This window comes from Amblyomma maculatum, chromosome 7 (genome assembly GCF_055883805.1).
Source record: "Amblyomma maculatum isolate TAMU_Amacu chromosome 7, ASM5588380v1, whole genome shotgun sequence".
NCBI classification, from domain to species: domain Eukaryota; kingdom Metazoa; phylum Arthropoda; class Arachnida; order Ixodida; family Ixodidae; genus Amblyomma; species Amblyomma maculatum.
Window position 1 is genome coordinate 57221032 of NC_139350.1, and position 16633 is coordinate 57237664.

At 47.2% G+C, this 16633-nt stretch overlaps 1 protein-coding gene across 1 annotated transcript in view; it reads right to left on the reverse strand.

Moving 5' to 3' along the window:
* LOC146183320 (protein GPR107) overlaps positions 1 to 16633 on the reverse strand; it is a 107108-nt gene that overhangs the window by 25359 nt on the left and 65116 nt on the right. The window contains exon 12 of the mRNA XM_084609111.1: positions 14487 to 14617. Within this exon, the coding sequence (XP_084465237.1) occupies positions 14487 to 14617 (131 nt within the window). The remainder of the gene's footprint in view (positions 1 to 14486; positions 14618 to 16633) is intronic.

A 16633-nucleotide genomic window follows, 5' to 3' on the forward strand; every position in this document is an offset into this window, starting at 1 on the left:
AGACATGTCGGATGAAGACATCGTTGCCTCAGTGGTGGCAGAAGTGGCTCCAGCTGACAGTGACAACGGCGACACAGAAAGTGTGGAAGACCCGGGCCCAACAGTGGCAGAAACTGCGCGCGCCGTGAGTGCCATGTGGCTGTTTGCCGAAAAAAGGGGACTGGCCGAAAAGCTGGCTCGCGGCCTGAATGAGTTTGAAGCTGCTTTTGTCGCTGCTAGAGCACCGCGGCGTCAGACTGAAATTACTGACTTTTGCAGTGCAAAATAAAGGCTGTATGTTTTTTTTTAAACCTACTAACAGTTTCCGCTTAATTTTTGGCAGGTAAGTGAGTAATTTTACGCTACTCCTGTTAAGCTGTAGTACCGTTTAATACAGTCGAACCCGGTTATATTGAACCCGGATATATCGAATTTTGGTTATATCGAACTCGAGGAATATCCCCTTGAAAATCCCATGTAAAAGTATAGGAAAGCCGCGTCATATATCGAACTCAATTTCACCGGTCGTTCGATATATCGAACTTCGCACCACGCACTGGAAAGTGGGCCTTCCCCAAAGACGATCGCATCACCCTTGGCCGTTTGCCGCGTGACGTTTTCCAGCCACGTGCGGAAGGAATGAGGGGACAGTTCGGCGATGGCGGCTCTGGGCTGCGCCGCGCCCATTCCCCAAAGGCGCGCGCATCTGCAGTTATCGTTTCCCGCGCGCCAGCACATGTTTTCAAGCCATGTGCGTGGGTGTGTCCATTGTTTTGCCGAGCTATCTCTTTCCTTCAGCACGCGCTACGCATGCGCCAAGGCAGCTCAGCCCGTTTTCAGACAGACTTCGGACGCTTTAGCGTGTGTTGCGAACCCCCTGCGTGCGGCGGCAGACGTGGCTCTCTCTCTCTCTCTTTTTTTTTTTGCGAGAGTCGTTATTTTTATCGGTGCGCTGTACGCGCGGCGTAGCGTAAGATATGGCGGCTGCAGACGTTAGGAAGCGGCAGCGCTTTTTTTTTTTTGGCGGGAGTTGTTTATCCTCGCATGTATGAATCAACGAAAGCACACGGTCAGCTGCTGCGATTATGATGCCCGCTCCAAGTGCAGCGTGACAAATCGAACCAGGCTTGTGCAATCAAGCCGTCATGGGCACTCTGCCATGTTCACTCCCCGTCACCACAGCAGCTATCAAAAGATAAACGCGCCCTGACGTTATCGCTGCGCAGCATCTTGGCACGCTGCCAAGAAATGAGCTGTGGATGAGAGGACCGAAACGGAGCGACGCGTGCCATCGACATGCAAGCGAAAACGCTCGCGATTTCTGATTTCTGCCGCGGCGACACAGAACCCTTGTTTTGAGCTGCCGCGGTGGCTCGAGCAGCGAGAGGGACACAGTTCCAAGTTGGAAAAAATTCGCTCTGTCGCTGCTGCATCGTCGCTGAGATCGCTCAATCGTTCGCATGTGAACGAGCTGGCCTTAACGCTTTTTTTTTTTCAAGTTCTCGAGTGCAAAAGTGGAGGGTGGATATATTATGCGAGTGGGTTGATTAGGCGACAAATGCGGTATCGTTTTATCGCATCGTAAATGCCGTCACAAGCCGATTTCTGTATATCGAACTATTTCACGATCCCCTTCGAGTTCTATATATCCGAGTTCGACTGTACATACTTTTTCCGAGTTCTGGCCAACTACGGCTTAACGAGGTTTTACTGTATACTTCGACATGCCCAGTCATACCACCATAACAATGAAGGGGGCAAAAGACGCACGCTTGTTGACGACTGGCCACGAGCATACACACTTTACTGTCATGCTGTGTTGCACTGCAGATGGCTGGAAGTTGCCGCCATATATTGTGCTTCGCCGAAATATGCTTCCAAAAAATGAACCATTCCCGAAAAAAGCGATCATCCGCGCTAATGAAAAGGGATTTATGAAGGAGGAAATGGTCAAAAAATGGTTCAAGACTGTTTGGATGAAGCGACCAGGTGACTTGGGCCTTCCAAAGATGCTGGTCTTGGACTCATTAAGGGGCTACATTTGCCTGGGTGTCAAGGAAGCCCTACAGGCAGGCACGGACCTGGTCGCCATGCCACCAGGTATGACATCTCAGTTTCAACCGTTAGATGTCGCCGTCAATAAACCTTTTAAGGACCACGTCTCCAAATACTAGAAGGAGTGGCTAGCGAACGACAGTGCAACCATGACGCCAACGGGACGTCGCAAGAAGGCCTCGCTCAACGAAGTGGCGACATGGGTCAAGAACGCGTGGGAAGACCTTCCAGCAGAGATAATCACGGCAGCATTAAAAAATGCTGCATTTCTAATGCACTCGACGGCAGCAAGGACGACGTCATTTGGGATGCCGAGGTCGCCTGCAAAGAATCCCAAGAGGAAAACAGTTCCTACGATGATGTGGCTTCTTCTGACAGCGACTAGCGAAATTTAGTGGCCAAGTTCATTATGAATAAAGGTTTCTCACATGTTTCTCGGTTTTTCAAAAAATATGAGTCGACTTACATTCGAATAATTTTTCTTTAATTTGTCGGCGAGCCTGGTGTATAGGGGTCGAACTATATGCAAGTAAATACTGTAATCCAGAAGATGTTTTGTTGCGCCTAAGTTTATGTCTTGTTTTTCACCTTAGGGTGAGTGCGGGGCTGCTCTCAATGTTCTTTGGCATTCCAATGGTCATTTGCAAATCTTATTGAGCCAATGCCAATCGAGTTCAATTGTCATTCAAATCCGCCGTGTGGCAGTGGCCGATCCCCATTGAGTCGATGGAGATCGACTCAATGGGCATTGAAACTGCCCGTGTGAAAGGGGTATTAAACTGAGTCTTGCTCGAGTCCGTCCTTGATGAAAGGAATGACCAAAGCCTCTTCATTCTTAAGGGGGGACATGGCTCTTTGCGGCCAAAAATCGGTCTAAAAATCGATTTTTTTATTTCTTCATTTTCACAGTCCCGAGACGTTTCCGCAACTATCTGCAAATTTAGGTTGAAAAATACAGCCTATTTCGCACATTACAGCGCTCTAAAGTTGCGAATCTGAACGTTTGCCCCTTTAAATTGAGGTCAAATCGCGCCGAGTTTTGACTGGACGCAGATCGAGAAATGCGCGCTCCACTGGCATCGTTTTGGTCTCGTTAGAAAGATCGCGATTCAGGCTATTCCCAAGCCACGATCGGCGTCCGCGAGCGAACACCCGAAACGGAAAACAAAGCGACAAATTTGCACGAAATGCGCGCTGCTATTGGGCTCCGAAAGCATGTGACCCAAACGACCACTTTTAGTTGGCTGCCGGCGTCGGCTGCTTGGCGCCATTTTGAAAAGGTAGCATAGTTAGGCCTAGCTGGTTTAGCGACGTTTCGTTGTCACGACCACGGTGTAAAACGGGGAAAATTTAGGTTCGAGCGTCATACTAGCCTAAGAACCGAAGAAAGGTAGAGAAAAGAGGCGCGCCGGTGACGCGGCATCCTCAGCGATGAAGCACCGACGCTCCGCGATGGGCCGATAAGGGCGAAACCGATGGTACTCGGCACAACAGATAGGAGAGCGAACAATTTCCTCGGGGAGATTCCTGCCGCGTGCGAACATCGTAATCACAACGAAGCAGATGAAAAAGTGATACCTAAGCAGTTTTTATGGGTGCGAAAGATCGAACGCTCGGAAAAGTTAGTGGCGTGGCGGCAGCGGCAATCGTGAAACGGCATCATGCACGGCATGTGGAATAGCAAACTTTGTCGAAATAAATTTACGTCTGAGTTGCAGGGGCAATTATCTCGATGGAAAATGGTGCATTCACACCAAAAACTAGTCATAACTCATTTTATCGAGTTGCTGTTAGCCTTAGTAATTCAAAAATATGCCCAAAACGTTTTTCGTCGATTTCTCAAAATTAAATTTTGGACACAGTCAGCAGATCAATATTTCTGGTCCTGCTCTTGCTACAGTTATTTTCTTTTGCTAGAAAGCTAACCTCATATGTCTTTTGACACCAAGGTAAATGTAATAACCGTAGGAAAAAATTTACTGAAAAGAATGTCTTAGCACCAAAATGGACTGCCTTTATTTTGAGTTTTTTTTTTATGGTGAACTTTGACTCTTATTCTGATAGAACATTATTTTTTGTTTTAATTTACTTTCCAACCATTTCTGATCATACACTGATATGTCAGACCTTGCCATAATTTAAATCTACATATTCTGAGATGTTTTTCCTTGTTTTCTCAAAAACAGCATTTTTGATGGTGCTGCAATTTTGGAGGAGATCAATATCTCCGGTCCTGTTCTTGCTATTGCTATAATTTTTTTTTTTAGGGAAGGGAATCCTGCCACTCTCATAAAACAAAGGTAAATGCAGTGACCACAAAGGAAAATTTACTGAGTAGGTATCTTGTCTTGGGCACCCAAATGGACCTTTCCTTTCAAATGTTTCCCATTGCACAACCTTGGCTCAAATGGCATAGGCCATTAATTTTGGCTTTAGATCACTTCCCACTTGTGTCCGATCTTGCTGTCATATCAATCATTGACATAATTTACACCTACATACTGTGAATGTGTTTCCTCATTTTCTCAAAACTGCAGTTTTGAGGGTGCTGCAATTTTGAAGGAGAAATACCTCATAAACTATTTGTGATGCAGCTCTCATTCTTGTCTTGTTAGAAAGAAAAACTCTTGTACAGTGCAATAGGACTAAAATATGTACAGTTATTATGCGACCACATTTACAGAATTAATTATAAATTTTAGGTGCCAACTTGGGCTTTTAGTTATAAAAGTTTGACTTTGCGTAACTTTGGTTCAAATTCTTCTAGCACGTTAATTCATGGCTAGCGGCACTCTATGATCCTTCTAGATCACTTTGGCAGATCTATTCTCATCATGCCATAAAGTGTTTAGTAATTAACTCACCTCAAAATGAAGAACATGAATTAGGTAATATTTTGAAAACTATTTCGTCTACAAGAAAACTAATCAGATATTTGAAATCAGCATACAAGTTTCAATCAGATCCACCCATAAATAAGGAAAAAAGTTTTAAGAGGGGAGGGGGGACACTGGTTTTAAAACTATTTTCCTTATTTACCAATCAAAATTGGTGCAACTTGGTGGGTTTGTGCAGTTTGTTGTGCAAATTCCAAAACTGAAATTATTTCTTTTGTGATCCAGTTATTTCATGAGATAATTACACCAATCAGTCTAATTCTTACAAGAACAATTACAAAATGACCACAGAAGAAAAACTTCAGATGAACACATTGCTAGACACTAGAAAGAATAAGGAACACAATGTTGCAAGCAGTTTTTTTATTTAGTAGTTATTTTTTGTTTTATTGCATAACAAAGTTCAAAGGTCAAAATATAGCACTATAACGGTCACAAAATAAAGCCACTTTAAAAATTTTGAACAAGAAATTAAAAAATCTACTTGCAACATTGTGTGCTTCACGTATTTGGCTTCATGCTGAAAGAGAAATTATTACTCTATCTGCAATAGGTGCAAATATATTATTACGAAGGGGGTAAGACGTCGGAGCGCTGAACAACAAGACGATAGGGTAGGGAGCTCAGCTGGTCAACGGCAGCGCGTCCGGCACGAGTCTTTTTTTCAACGTCTTTCTCCTTCACTTGTCTTCTAAACTTCATCTTCTGTACTGTAACATTTTCCCCCTGGGCAGACGAAGCCCCCCGGGCGAGGTAGTTATTCGTTTCCACGAGAGTGACACGGCTTCATCCGGGCGACATGGGCAATTTCAGTTCTGAGTGAACGACGACCACTTGCTGTCATACGTGCTATTTGGTAGTTCACTTCACTGACGCATTCAAGCACAACGTAAGGGCCAGCGTAATGCGCCAACATTTTCTGCACTAAACCACGCTTTCGGAGAGGTCGCCAAAGCCACACTAAATCTCCAGGGGCGTAAGACACATGGTTATGCTGGCTGTCGTACCGAGCTTTTGAACGCTCTTGCGAAGCGAGAATTCGCAAACGGGCGAGACGGCGAGCTTCTTCGGCTCGACAAAAAGAGTTTCCGCGATGCAGGGTTCATCATGGACGGAGTAAGGAAGAATGGTATCTAGACAATACCGAGGAGGACGGGCATATAGCAGGAAGAACGGGCTGTAGCCAGTAGTCTCATGGGTTGCAGTGTTGAATACAAACGTTATAAATGGCAGTATAGTATCCCAATTCTTGTGGTCAGATGCGATGTACATAGATAGCATGTTTGTGAGTGTGCGGTTTGTGCACTCCGTCAAGCCGTTGGTTTGAGGGTGATATGGTGTGGAATGCCTAAAATGAGACGCACACAAACGAAGAAGCTCTTCCACAACATCTGCCATAAACTGGCGACCTCGGTCACTGATGATCACTCGCGGAGGTCCATGGCGGAGGATCACAGAACGGAGCAAGAGGGACACGTGGTGAGCGGTGGTTGAAGGAAGAGCTGCCGTTTCGCAGTAGCGGGTGAGGTAGTCGGCACAAACCACGATCCAACGATTTCCGTCGGATGACTTCGGGAAGGGACCCATAAGGTCGATTTCGATTTTCTCACATGCGCCACATGGTGGAGTCACAGGATGCAGCAGGCCCTGTGGCGTGGACGTAGGGCGTTTGTGTCGTTGGCACTCAGTGCAGCTCGCCACATATCGCTCAGTCGTCTGGCGCATCTTTGGCCAATAAAACCGGTCGCGGGCACGATGGAGCGTTCTTGCAGAGCCCAGGTGACCGGAAGTGGGGTCGTCGTGCATGGCGCGTAAGATGCACGAGCGGTAGCTCTCGGGAACCACAAGCAGAAAATTCGTACCGGTGCTTGAGTAAGCCTTTTTGTACAAAAGGCCATCAAGGAGACAAAATGGGCTGGAAGTAGTGGAATCCCGCACCTCCGCAAGCAGGGGCTCGAGGGTTATATCGGTCTCTTGCACAGTCCGCAAAGCCGAGGCGTCGGGAAACTCGGGCACGACGGAGGCGATGTAATGATCGAAATCACCAGAGTCACACTCAGTCGTAGGAAGAGGAAGACGTGAAAGACAGTCTGCATAGACGTGTTTGCGGCCACTCATGTACGAAACAGTGAAGTTGTACTCTTGCATACGAAGGGCCCAGCGTGCCAGACGACCAGATGGATCACGAAGGTTGACAAGCCAACACAGGGCATGATGGTCCGTCACAACCGTGAAATGGCGTCCATATAGGTAGCACCGAAACCGCTGAACAGCGAAAACTACAGCGAGACACTCCTGCTCCGTAACAGTGTAGTTACGCTCAGGTTTGCTGAGGGAACGGCTTGCATACGCAATTACATGCTCGCCTGTTGTCGAACGTTGCACAAGCACAGCGCCAGCACCAATCCCACTTGCATCAGTGTGGAGTTCAGTTGGAGCGGAGGGGTTGAAGTGTCGTAGTATGGGATGTGACGTAAGGAGAAACTTTAGTTGGCGGAAAGACGCGTCACAATCTGAGGTCCAGTCGAAAGGGACATCCTTTTGTAGAAGGGATGTCAGAGGGTAGGCGACGTCGACAAACCTTGGGATGAATCGTCGAAAGTAGGAACACAGGCCCAGAAAACTGCGTAGCTCCTTTTGAGTCTGTGGTCGTTGGAATGCTGCAACTGCTGCAGTCTTCTGTGGATCTGGCTGAACTCCATCGCGGTCGACGAAATGCCCAAGTACCAGCGCTTGACGTTCACCAAAATGGCACTTTTTGGAATTCAGGACAAGGCCAGCCTTCTGTAGGCAATCTAACACAACAGCGAGTCGCGTGTTATGTTCAGTAAAAGTCCGGCCAAAAATAACAACATCGTCTAAATAGCACATGCAGATTTCCCACTTGAGGCCACTAAGTATTGTGTCCATAAATCTTTCAAATGTGTCCGGCGCATTACATAGGCCGAAGGGTATCACGTTAAATTCAAATAGGCCGTCCGGCGTAACAAATGCAGTTCTTTCCTTGTCAGCAGGGTCCATCGGAATCTGCCAATAACCCGATCACAAATCAACTGAAGAGAAATAAGACGCGGAGAGAAGGCAATCTATGGCATCGTCGATGCGTGGGAAGATGCACATCCTTTTTAGTGATGGAATTGAGGCGACGATAGTCAATGCAGAACCTCCATGTTCAGTCTTTTTTCTTCACCAATATCACGGGAGCAGCCCAAGGACTGGAGGATTCCTGTATTACGCCCCTGTTCAACATGTCTTGGACTTGCTCGGTGATGATCTTACGCTCTGATGGTGACACACGGTATGGCTTTTGACGGATCGGATGGGCAGTTCCTGTGTCAATCCTGTGGCGTGCGCGCGACAGCGGAAAACGTTGAGAGCCGTCGGACTGCGTGAAATCAAAGACGGATAGGTGCTGGGACAAGAGGTTCTTCAATATCTGTCGTTGTGAGGTGTTCAACGATGCGCTGATCATCGGAAGAAGCTTTTCGTAAGCAGGTGAGTTAGTAGTGGGGTTGTCTAGAGAAGGAGTAACGACAGCTACACAATTCGGGAGAGTTGCGCTACATGAAGCTAGTTTGGAACCCGCTGGAAAAACAACTGGTTCCGATGAGCAATTTATAGTCCACAGTCCGGTACGGCCCTCTTTCACACGAACCAAACAATGAGGCACTAAAGCATTTGTCTTTACGCACTGTAAATTAAGAGGCGCCACAGTAGCCTCAAAAGAGTCGTTAATAGCACGGGAGCAGGACACCTGGACACACACTGCTAAATGTGGCGGTACGATGACTTCATCACACACACACACAAAACGTCTTCATAATTTGATGTCTCTTCCAAAAGTTCACGAGGAAGAGAATCACTAACACTTAGCTCTCCCGTTCGACAGTCAACTGTAGCGCCGCACATACGCAGGAAGTCAATTCCCAAGATTACGTTGTGTGTAGATCGGGGCAGTACTGCAAACTCTGCCGGAAATACTGTGCCCCCCAAGGAAACTTTAACGCCACATACCCCAACCGGATACAATAACTCTCCACTTACTCCATAAAAATTTGCAATTTTGTCCCAAACAAACATAACTTTGTTCTTCAAAAGGTTCTTAAAATTTAAACTCACTACTGAAACTGTACCACCAGTGTCTACCAACGCCATCGTTGGCAAACCATCAACAATCACATTGACCTTGTTCTTTAACATGAACACAGACGGAGGAATAATAGGTAGCAGCGCACATTGTCCAGCGACCTCACCTCCATTGGCCGCGCTGGCTAGTTTTCCTGCGTTGGTGGTGGAGATCGGCGCCGTGGAGACGGGGAGCGGCGCACACGAAATGACGGAGGTGGTGTCACACTACGGTCAGATGCTGGCGAATGGCTGCGGTGCCCTTCGTTTTGAAAACGGCCGCTCCGGGAAGGATGTTCTGGCCGATAGTTGTCGATGTAGGGCTGGACGATGCGTCGGTTCGGTGCCGTCGGGGGATTCCGGAACGATGTGCGCCGATTGCAGTAGCGGGAAATGTGACCCGCGGCACCACACCGGTAGCACAACGGAAGAGGTCGCTCAAAAAGTGGCGTGTCAGCTGGTTCCTGCATGGTAGGCCGCGACGAATATCCGGATGGTGGTTCCGGGACGATGTAGTTGTCCGGCGGTCGGCGCGATGTACGACTGGAGTAAGAGCGAGGATCTCTACGCTGATGGCAAGAGAATTGTTGGAAATTCTCTTCAGGCCTTGGTCGCGGAGTGTATAGGTCTTCGCGGCAGACAAAGTCGGTGACATTCGCGGACATCGGCGGGCACGCACCCCCATAAGTTGGACGAGCATATACGTCCCCTCCGAAGCCATTGGGCCGGACAAGCTGCTCACGTCGTGACATCTTGTCTCGAACAATTTCACGAATGGCGCACAGGAGGCTTTGAGATGGCGATTCTTCAATGCTAGCCACTGTAGTCACATTTGCGAGCCGTCCAAATTTCGGTGTAATGCGGCGAGTCTTTAGGGCCTCGAATGTTCGGCAGTGCCGGATAACGTCAGAGACCGAACTCAAGTTTTCCTTGGCAATGAGGAAGTGGTAGACATCTTCTGCAATGCCCTTGAGCAGATGGCCTACCTTATCATCTTCAGTCATCCTGCTGTCGACGGTCTTGCACAACTTGAGTATGGCCTCTATGTAGGTGGTGCAAGTTTCTCCAGCTGCCTGGGCCCTCTGAGCAAGTGTCTGCTCTGCCTGTTTCTTCTTTGCAGCTAGGTCACTGAAACATTCCTTGATAGCTTTGACAAAACTTTCCCAAGTTGTCAGGGAGTCCTCGTGGTTCTCATACCACATCAAGGCTTTTTGCGTAAAAAAAAAAGGACTACATTGGCTAGTTTAGCCACTGAATCCCAGCGGTTATAGCGGCTCACACGTTCATAATGAGTGAGCCAGTCATCAACATCTTCCCCTGCTTGGCCGGCAAAGGAACGAGGCTCGCGAAACGGTAGCGTCGCATTCGTGGTGGTCGGTGGCGCATCGCGAGACGGGGGTAGAGGGTCCCGTGTTGATGTTCGGGGCTGCTCGGTAGTCTGCTGCATTCTTGTTGAAAAGGGTGGGAGACCAGCGAGGCGACGGCTCCGACGAAGCTCCAGCGATTGAGGATGCGTCTTGGGGGTAGTCGTACCCAGCACCTGACCACCAATTTGTTACGAAGGGGGTAAGACGTCGGAGCGCTGAACAACAAGACGACAGGGTAGGGAGCTCAGCTGGTCAACGGCAGCGCGTCCGGCACGAGAGTCCTTTTTTCAACGTCTTTCTCCTTCACTTGTCTTCTAAACTTCATCTTCTTCTGTACTGTTACAATATTAAGGCCACAAAACTGCAATTGATCGGCAATGCATGTTTTGAGAAAAGAGCAAAAAAGAAACCGGGGATTATTTCAAGGACATTCACTGGTGCAATGCACACATTTACTATTTAAAATGGCTAGAAACCTCCAAAAATGTAGTCTCTTTGCTTTCCAATGTCCAAGTGTCGCCTCTTTCATTCTGATTTGCAGTTGCAGCACATTCAGTTGTCACTTTTTTGGCTGCACGAGTCGCATGGAGGCAGCGATTTTTCTTCTTTTTTTTTACGTACGTCGTTTTGCCGCGTTCTCGCATCAAGACTGTGGTGAGGAACGTTTATTGCGGAAAAGAAATGTAATTTAGAGTTGTTTGCTGCTTCCCAGGGCTCTGCATTGCACGGGAAGGACTATGAACGAGGTCCGATCGGCGCAAGCGCGCGGAGAGTTCTACGAAGACAACGTGTTCCGCAGTTTACTCATTGGAGAATAAGTTTGACGGTGATTTCTTATCCACGTTCACTATTTTAAATGCGAATATCGCCGCCCTACGTTTTACACTTTGCCAATCTTGGCAAACTGTTTAGATCTGACGATCCTGAACTCCGCCTCGCCAAGCGGACAGTCCGTCGCACTGCCGTCATCGTCACGAAAACAATCAGACTACCGCTTCATTGCTGGAGTTGGCACGAGTTCAAGCTTTTTCTGTTTTCGGCTTATCTTTCTGCTCATCTGCGGCCTGCAATATCACTGTCGCGGCGGGTGTGACCGCTGGCAGTAGCAGTCTTCCTTGCGGGGGGACACGCTCGGAGTACTTCAGGCTCGTACACACGGTCGTTCGGCGCACAACTTTCGTCGGCCTGAGCGCGCACAGCCGGGGAAGGGCATCACTTGAGATGATTAACCAGTTATTTTTTTCACTTTTTTTCAAATTCTTGCTGTGAATGCACTTCGCGGTTCAGAACCAAGCGCGGCCGGCGTCACATCTCCGCCATCTCCCCACGGCTCAGGCGCGCCGAGCAGACGCTGCCAGCCAGCTCCACCAATGCGGTGACGCCTTATCGTCACGTCCACCCCGAAAGCCAAGCCAACGATATTACAAATGCCACGTTTTCTTTTTTGCTTTTTATGCGACCAATGGGCGAATGTAAGCAGCAGAGGCAGCAATTTGAACACGAAAGGCGGCTCTTTCGAATGAGACCAAGATGGCTACGGCGCCGCGCACAAAATGGGAGCTACGCCTTGCGGAAAATGGTTGTTTCGGGGGCCATTTTCGGCCCAAATTCGGGCGACATCGATTATATAAATTGGCATTGTGAATAAAATACCGATCTTAGAGATGAAAAACTTATCAGATAGGTAGATAAAGAGCTACTGATTTCGCAAATCCCATTTTCTAAAAAGTGATTCTTTCGCGATTTTTTGGGTCCGAAAGACCAGTGTCCTCCCTTCATCTTTATAGCACCCCAAAAGATAGAAGGTGCAACTTCACCCCTGTTCTTTCCAGTGAAAAGCTAGCGCACCATTCGGGTCTCCTCAGTGTAGATTTCAATGCCCACCATCCCGCTGGGGCTAACCACACCGCCAGCCCAAACTATCTGTGGCTACGAGCACAGGAACTGGGCCTTAACCTTGTTACTCGCCCTCACACACCCACCTGCGTAGGAAACAGCTTGTCTGTTGACACTTCACCTGATCTAACCTTACACAAAAACTTGCGGATCAATCGCGGCGGCTCAAAACCAGGGATACCCACAGCAGCGACCAGTACCTTCTTGCGACCACGCCCCCATACTGCTGAAATGGTTGCCCTAATCACGGATTTGTACAAGTTTCGTTCATCTCATGCTCAGAACGCCCCTACCCAGATTAATAACCTGGACAAGTAACTCTCCGCCCTCCAGGCAGACGTCTCTGCTACTACTAAGGAATCCTCTACCACGACAGATCCTCCATCTATGGCAGGCCTGCGAAAGCATGCAAAACTGCTGGAAAACACAACGCCACAATAGGATGCCTAGGTGTCGAATAGTTCGAATAAGCAACCAGATCGAGGCTCATCCTCTCGCCTTTGCTAGTCAGCAATGGGGCCAAGTTTGTGACGATATGTGTGGCTAGCTCAGGCTACACCCCCCCCCCCCCCCCCCCCAACACCTGCTATGCCACCTGCCTGACCCGGACTGTAGCAAAACATACCAATGCGACAGCATTTCTCGCATAATTCATCAACATCCTAGCTCTGACCAGGATCTCCTTGATGAAATTCCGTGTCCAGTGTCTCAGTACCGCTGCCCTTCACATCCCATATAGGTGATGACCACCCCCTCCTCGATGCAGAAATGCAGAGGCTGAGGTAAGGTTCGCTCTCACTCGGCTCCACCCTAATTCTGCTCTGGGACCGGACAGCATTTCAAACAAAACTCGCTGTAAGTTAGATGACCCATTCATCGAGGCCCTCACCGTCTTGACAGACGGTGAAATCCTCGCCGCATACAAACATGCACGCGCGGCTTGCATACCAAAGCCAGGCAAATGACTAACCCTCGAGCATTTCCGCCTTATCTCCCTCATTTCCTGTGCTGCGAAACTGATGGAGCACACAATTCTCAACTATCCTCACCATTACCTCCTACAACATGCCATGACTGGCTTCTGCTCAAATCTTTCCACGCAAGACATTATGCTCCAGCTCTCAACAGAGATACTGTGCCTCTCTACCAGAGTGGGCACAAAGGCTATCCTAGGGCTTAACCTAACAAAAGCCTTTGACAGCGTAACCCACGTAGCTATTCTCTCTAACCTCTCCCTACTAAGCCCTGGTCACAGTACCTACAAGTATAAATGCACTTTCCTCTCTGGTCGTACAGGTGAACTTAGCTTTGCTTCTCTACTCTCAGACACAATAACCTTGGTAGTGATGGCACTCTTAAGGATCCATTCTCTTCCTCTTCCTTTTCTATCTCGCCTTGTTCACGCTACCCCCTAAATAAGATATAATCCCTCGGCTATCCCATACTTTATACATGGATGGCATCATCCTCTTGGTTTCAACAGGCAACAATGCCAAAGTTGAAACTGCACTTTAAAAATTGGTGGATGCCACTCAAAGGGACATAGCTGGAGCAGATTTCTTTTGCTGATGAGGAGAGCATGTTGCCGGGCTAGTTGGTGATCCATTAAGTAAAAAGTTTACCGCAAAAGTAGAACACAAAGCACAAAGAAAAACACATAAGACATTTGACAAGCGCCTGTCAAACATCTTATGTGTTCTTCTTTGTTCTTTGTGTTCTATTTTTGCGGTAAATTTTTTACTCTTTTGCTGAGTCCAGGCTACTTCTCATCCGAGGTCAACCCGGATTCTGCGATCATCCTCCCATCTTCTTCTTCTCATCCAGAGCAACTCAAAAAACACCGATACTCTGAATAAACTCACAGCCTCTGTTTTGTAATAACCTTCGAAGAGACCGTTGCCAACAAAACCCAGCTTCTGTCTGATATCCACGGTGATCTCATCACGGCCTCTTGCCCCAGAAACATGCACCCAGAGTATCATGTCACTCGCCACAAGGACAGAGCTATATTTCTACAATGAAGGAACCATTAGCGACGAAATCTTGGGAAAACTTCTATGTGATATTTTCAATGCCTAGGCATCACACGGTTAATCAACGGCAGAAGTGCGAACTTCCGGGCACCGCGCACTGGCGGGGAGAGTTGGAAAGGAGAAGGATGCCTCACCAGACGACTGGGAAGAGGATGGCTCCGCAGCAGAGCAAGTCCACCAGGATGAACACCTCCCGCCAGGTGGTGTGCTGGGATTCGCCCTCCTCACTCTCCTCCATGATGATCTGGGCCACATTGGCCAGTAGCTGCATGCACAGAGATAGACACAAGTCATCACTGCACAGGAGACAGGGCAGCACACCTGCAGCTGATACCAACTTATTCTGCACTTTTGTGTTCCCATTAGTTTTTGCATTATGTTGTCTCCAGTATCTGCACCGGTGAACTGAAGACAGAAATCCTCCCAAATTTTTAACAATGATGAGAGCTGTACTGCTAAATGCAAAGAGCAAAATGCTTCTCGTGACTATGCAGCCTGCTTGCTATTCGTGCCGTACTTTAACTCGTGACATGGTGTTTAATGGCTCCCCCTTTTCTATTTTTTTTTTTTTTAACATGTTACGTGTCAGATTCGGAAGAAATATGCATTAGAAAATCTGCATCGTCTGCTGCGACACAAAGCCAAACAAACAGCACATACAATATTGATTCTTGTGGCACGCCTACCTAAAAGGAGTTACCCTGAAAGAAGTTTGCCGCTTCAACTTCAGGGTGGTCCTATACCCAGAACCACTGCTGTGTATGCTCTTTGATTTGGTTCTTTTTAACTACAGAGGATGCTGATATTTATTTCATTATTAGTCTGGATCATGCAAGTACTCCATCCTAACAAGGCATTAGAGAAAACAGAACTAATAACTGGCACGTCATGCGTTGAACTGCTCCATGAACAAGTAAGCTGCATAGCCAGGAGAAGCATTTTAACGCTGCATTTAGTAATGGAACACTTGATGATGATGATGTTGGATTTTAATGGCGCAAGGGCGACTCAGGCCAAAGAGCGCCAAACTCAAGGTTAATGGTGTACTCAAGTTTGCGTAATGTGATAGTTGTAATGTTTCATGAAGGGATAAAAAACAGTGGTGTATAGGGCCTAAAAATGCATTTGCACTGTAATATCACTAAAAACAGTGGTGTATAGGGCCTAAAAATGCATTTGCACTGTAATATCACTAAAAACAGTGGTGTATAGGGCCTAAAAATGCATTTGCACTGTAATATCACTAAAAACAGTGGTGTATAGGGCCTAAAATTCATTTGCGATGAATAATGAGCTGGGAAAAAATTTAAGAAAGTATATGTAGATGCTTTAAAAGATCTCATCCATCCTCTCAAGGAGGAACGGGCTGAGACCTATGTTGATAAAAAATTCCATGTAAAAAACCTACTTGTGATAAAAATTTGAGCACCTGATTTAAAGGAAATATTGGATTGTCACCAATAAAAATGGATGGGTGTGCAGGTATTTGAAGAGTGTACAAGGAGGGAAAATGACGTCTCCTTTCTGGTTCCAGTTGTGCACATATAATTAAAACATGAATGACAGTGAGCCGATCACCACATCTCAAACAGTGCGGTCCAGGAGAGTTAGTTAAAATATATGTATGTGTTGTGTATGTGTGACCAATTCTGAGTCTGCACAGAGCTACTTATTTCAATCTGTCTTGTTTTTTTGTGGTGTACCTGCCTATGTTTGGCTTTATTGTGTGCAGTTTATATTCTGTTGCTGTGTCCCATTCCTCTTGCCATTGTTGCCGAATCATGCTTTTTATGTTTGGTTTGAGGTTATGATAAGTTATCTTATCAATGTCTGTGTCATTTCGAAGGGCAGCTGACGCAGCAAGTCTATCAGCTGCGTCGTTACCCGGTATACAGCAGTGGCCTGGCACCCAACACAGTGTAATTTTAATTTCTAGTTTATGGGCGAACATAAGGGTGTTATAAAGAGAGTTCAGGACGTTAAAACACTGAGGGAGTCTGTGTAGATGATCGACGTCTGTATTTTATTTTCTATAATGTGTCTCACAGCTAAAAGGATACCATGGCATTCAGCGGTAAATATACTAGTATGTCTGTTCAGGGTTTTTGACTGTGAAAACTGTGGTCCATGTGCTGCACAGGAGACTTGAGCAGACTTCGAAGCATCATTGTAATATTCATCACAAGTGTAATTCTCCTGAAGTGACATGAAGTGCTGCTGTATGGCAATAGGGGATGCATGTTTCCCCACTTCAAGAAACGACAGGTCACAATTAATAGTG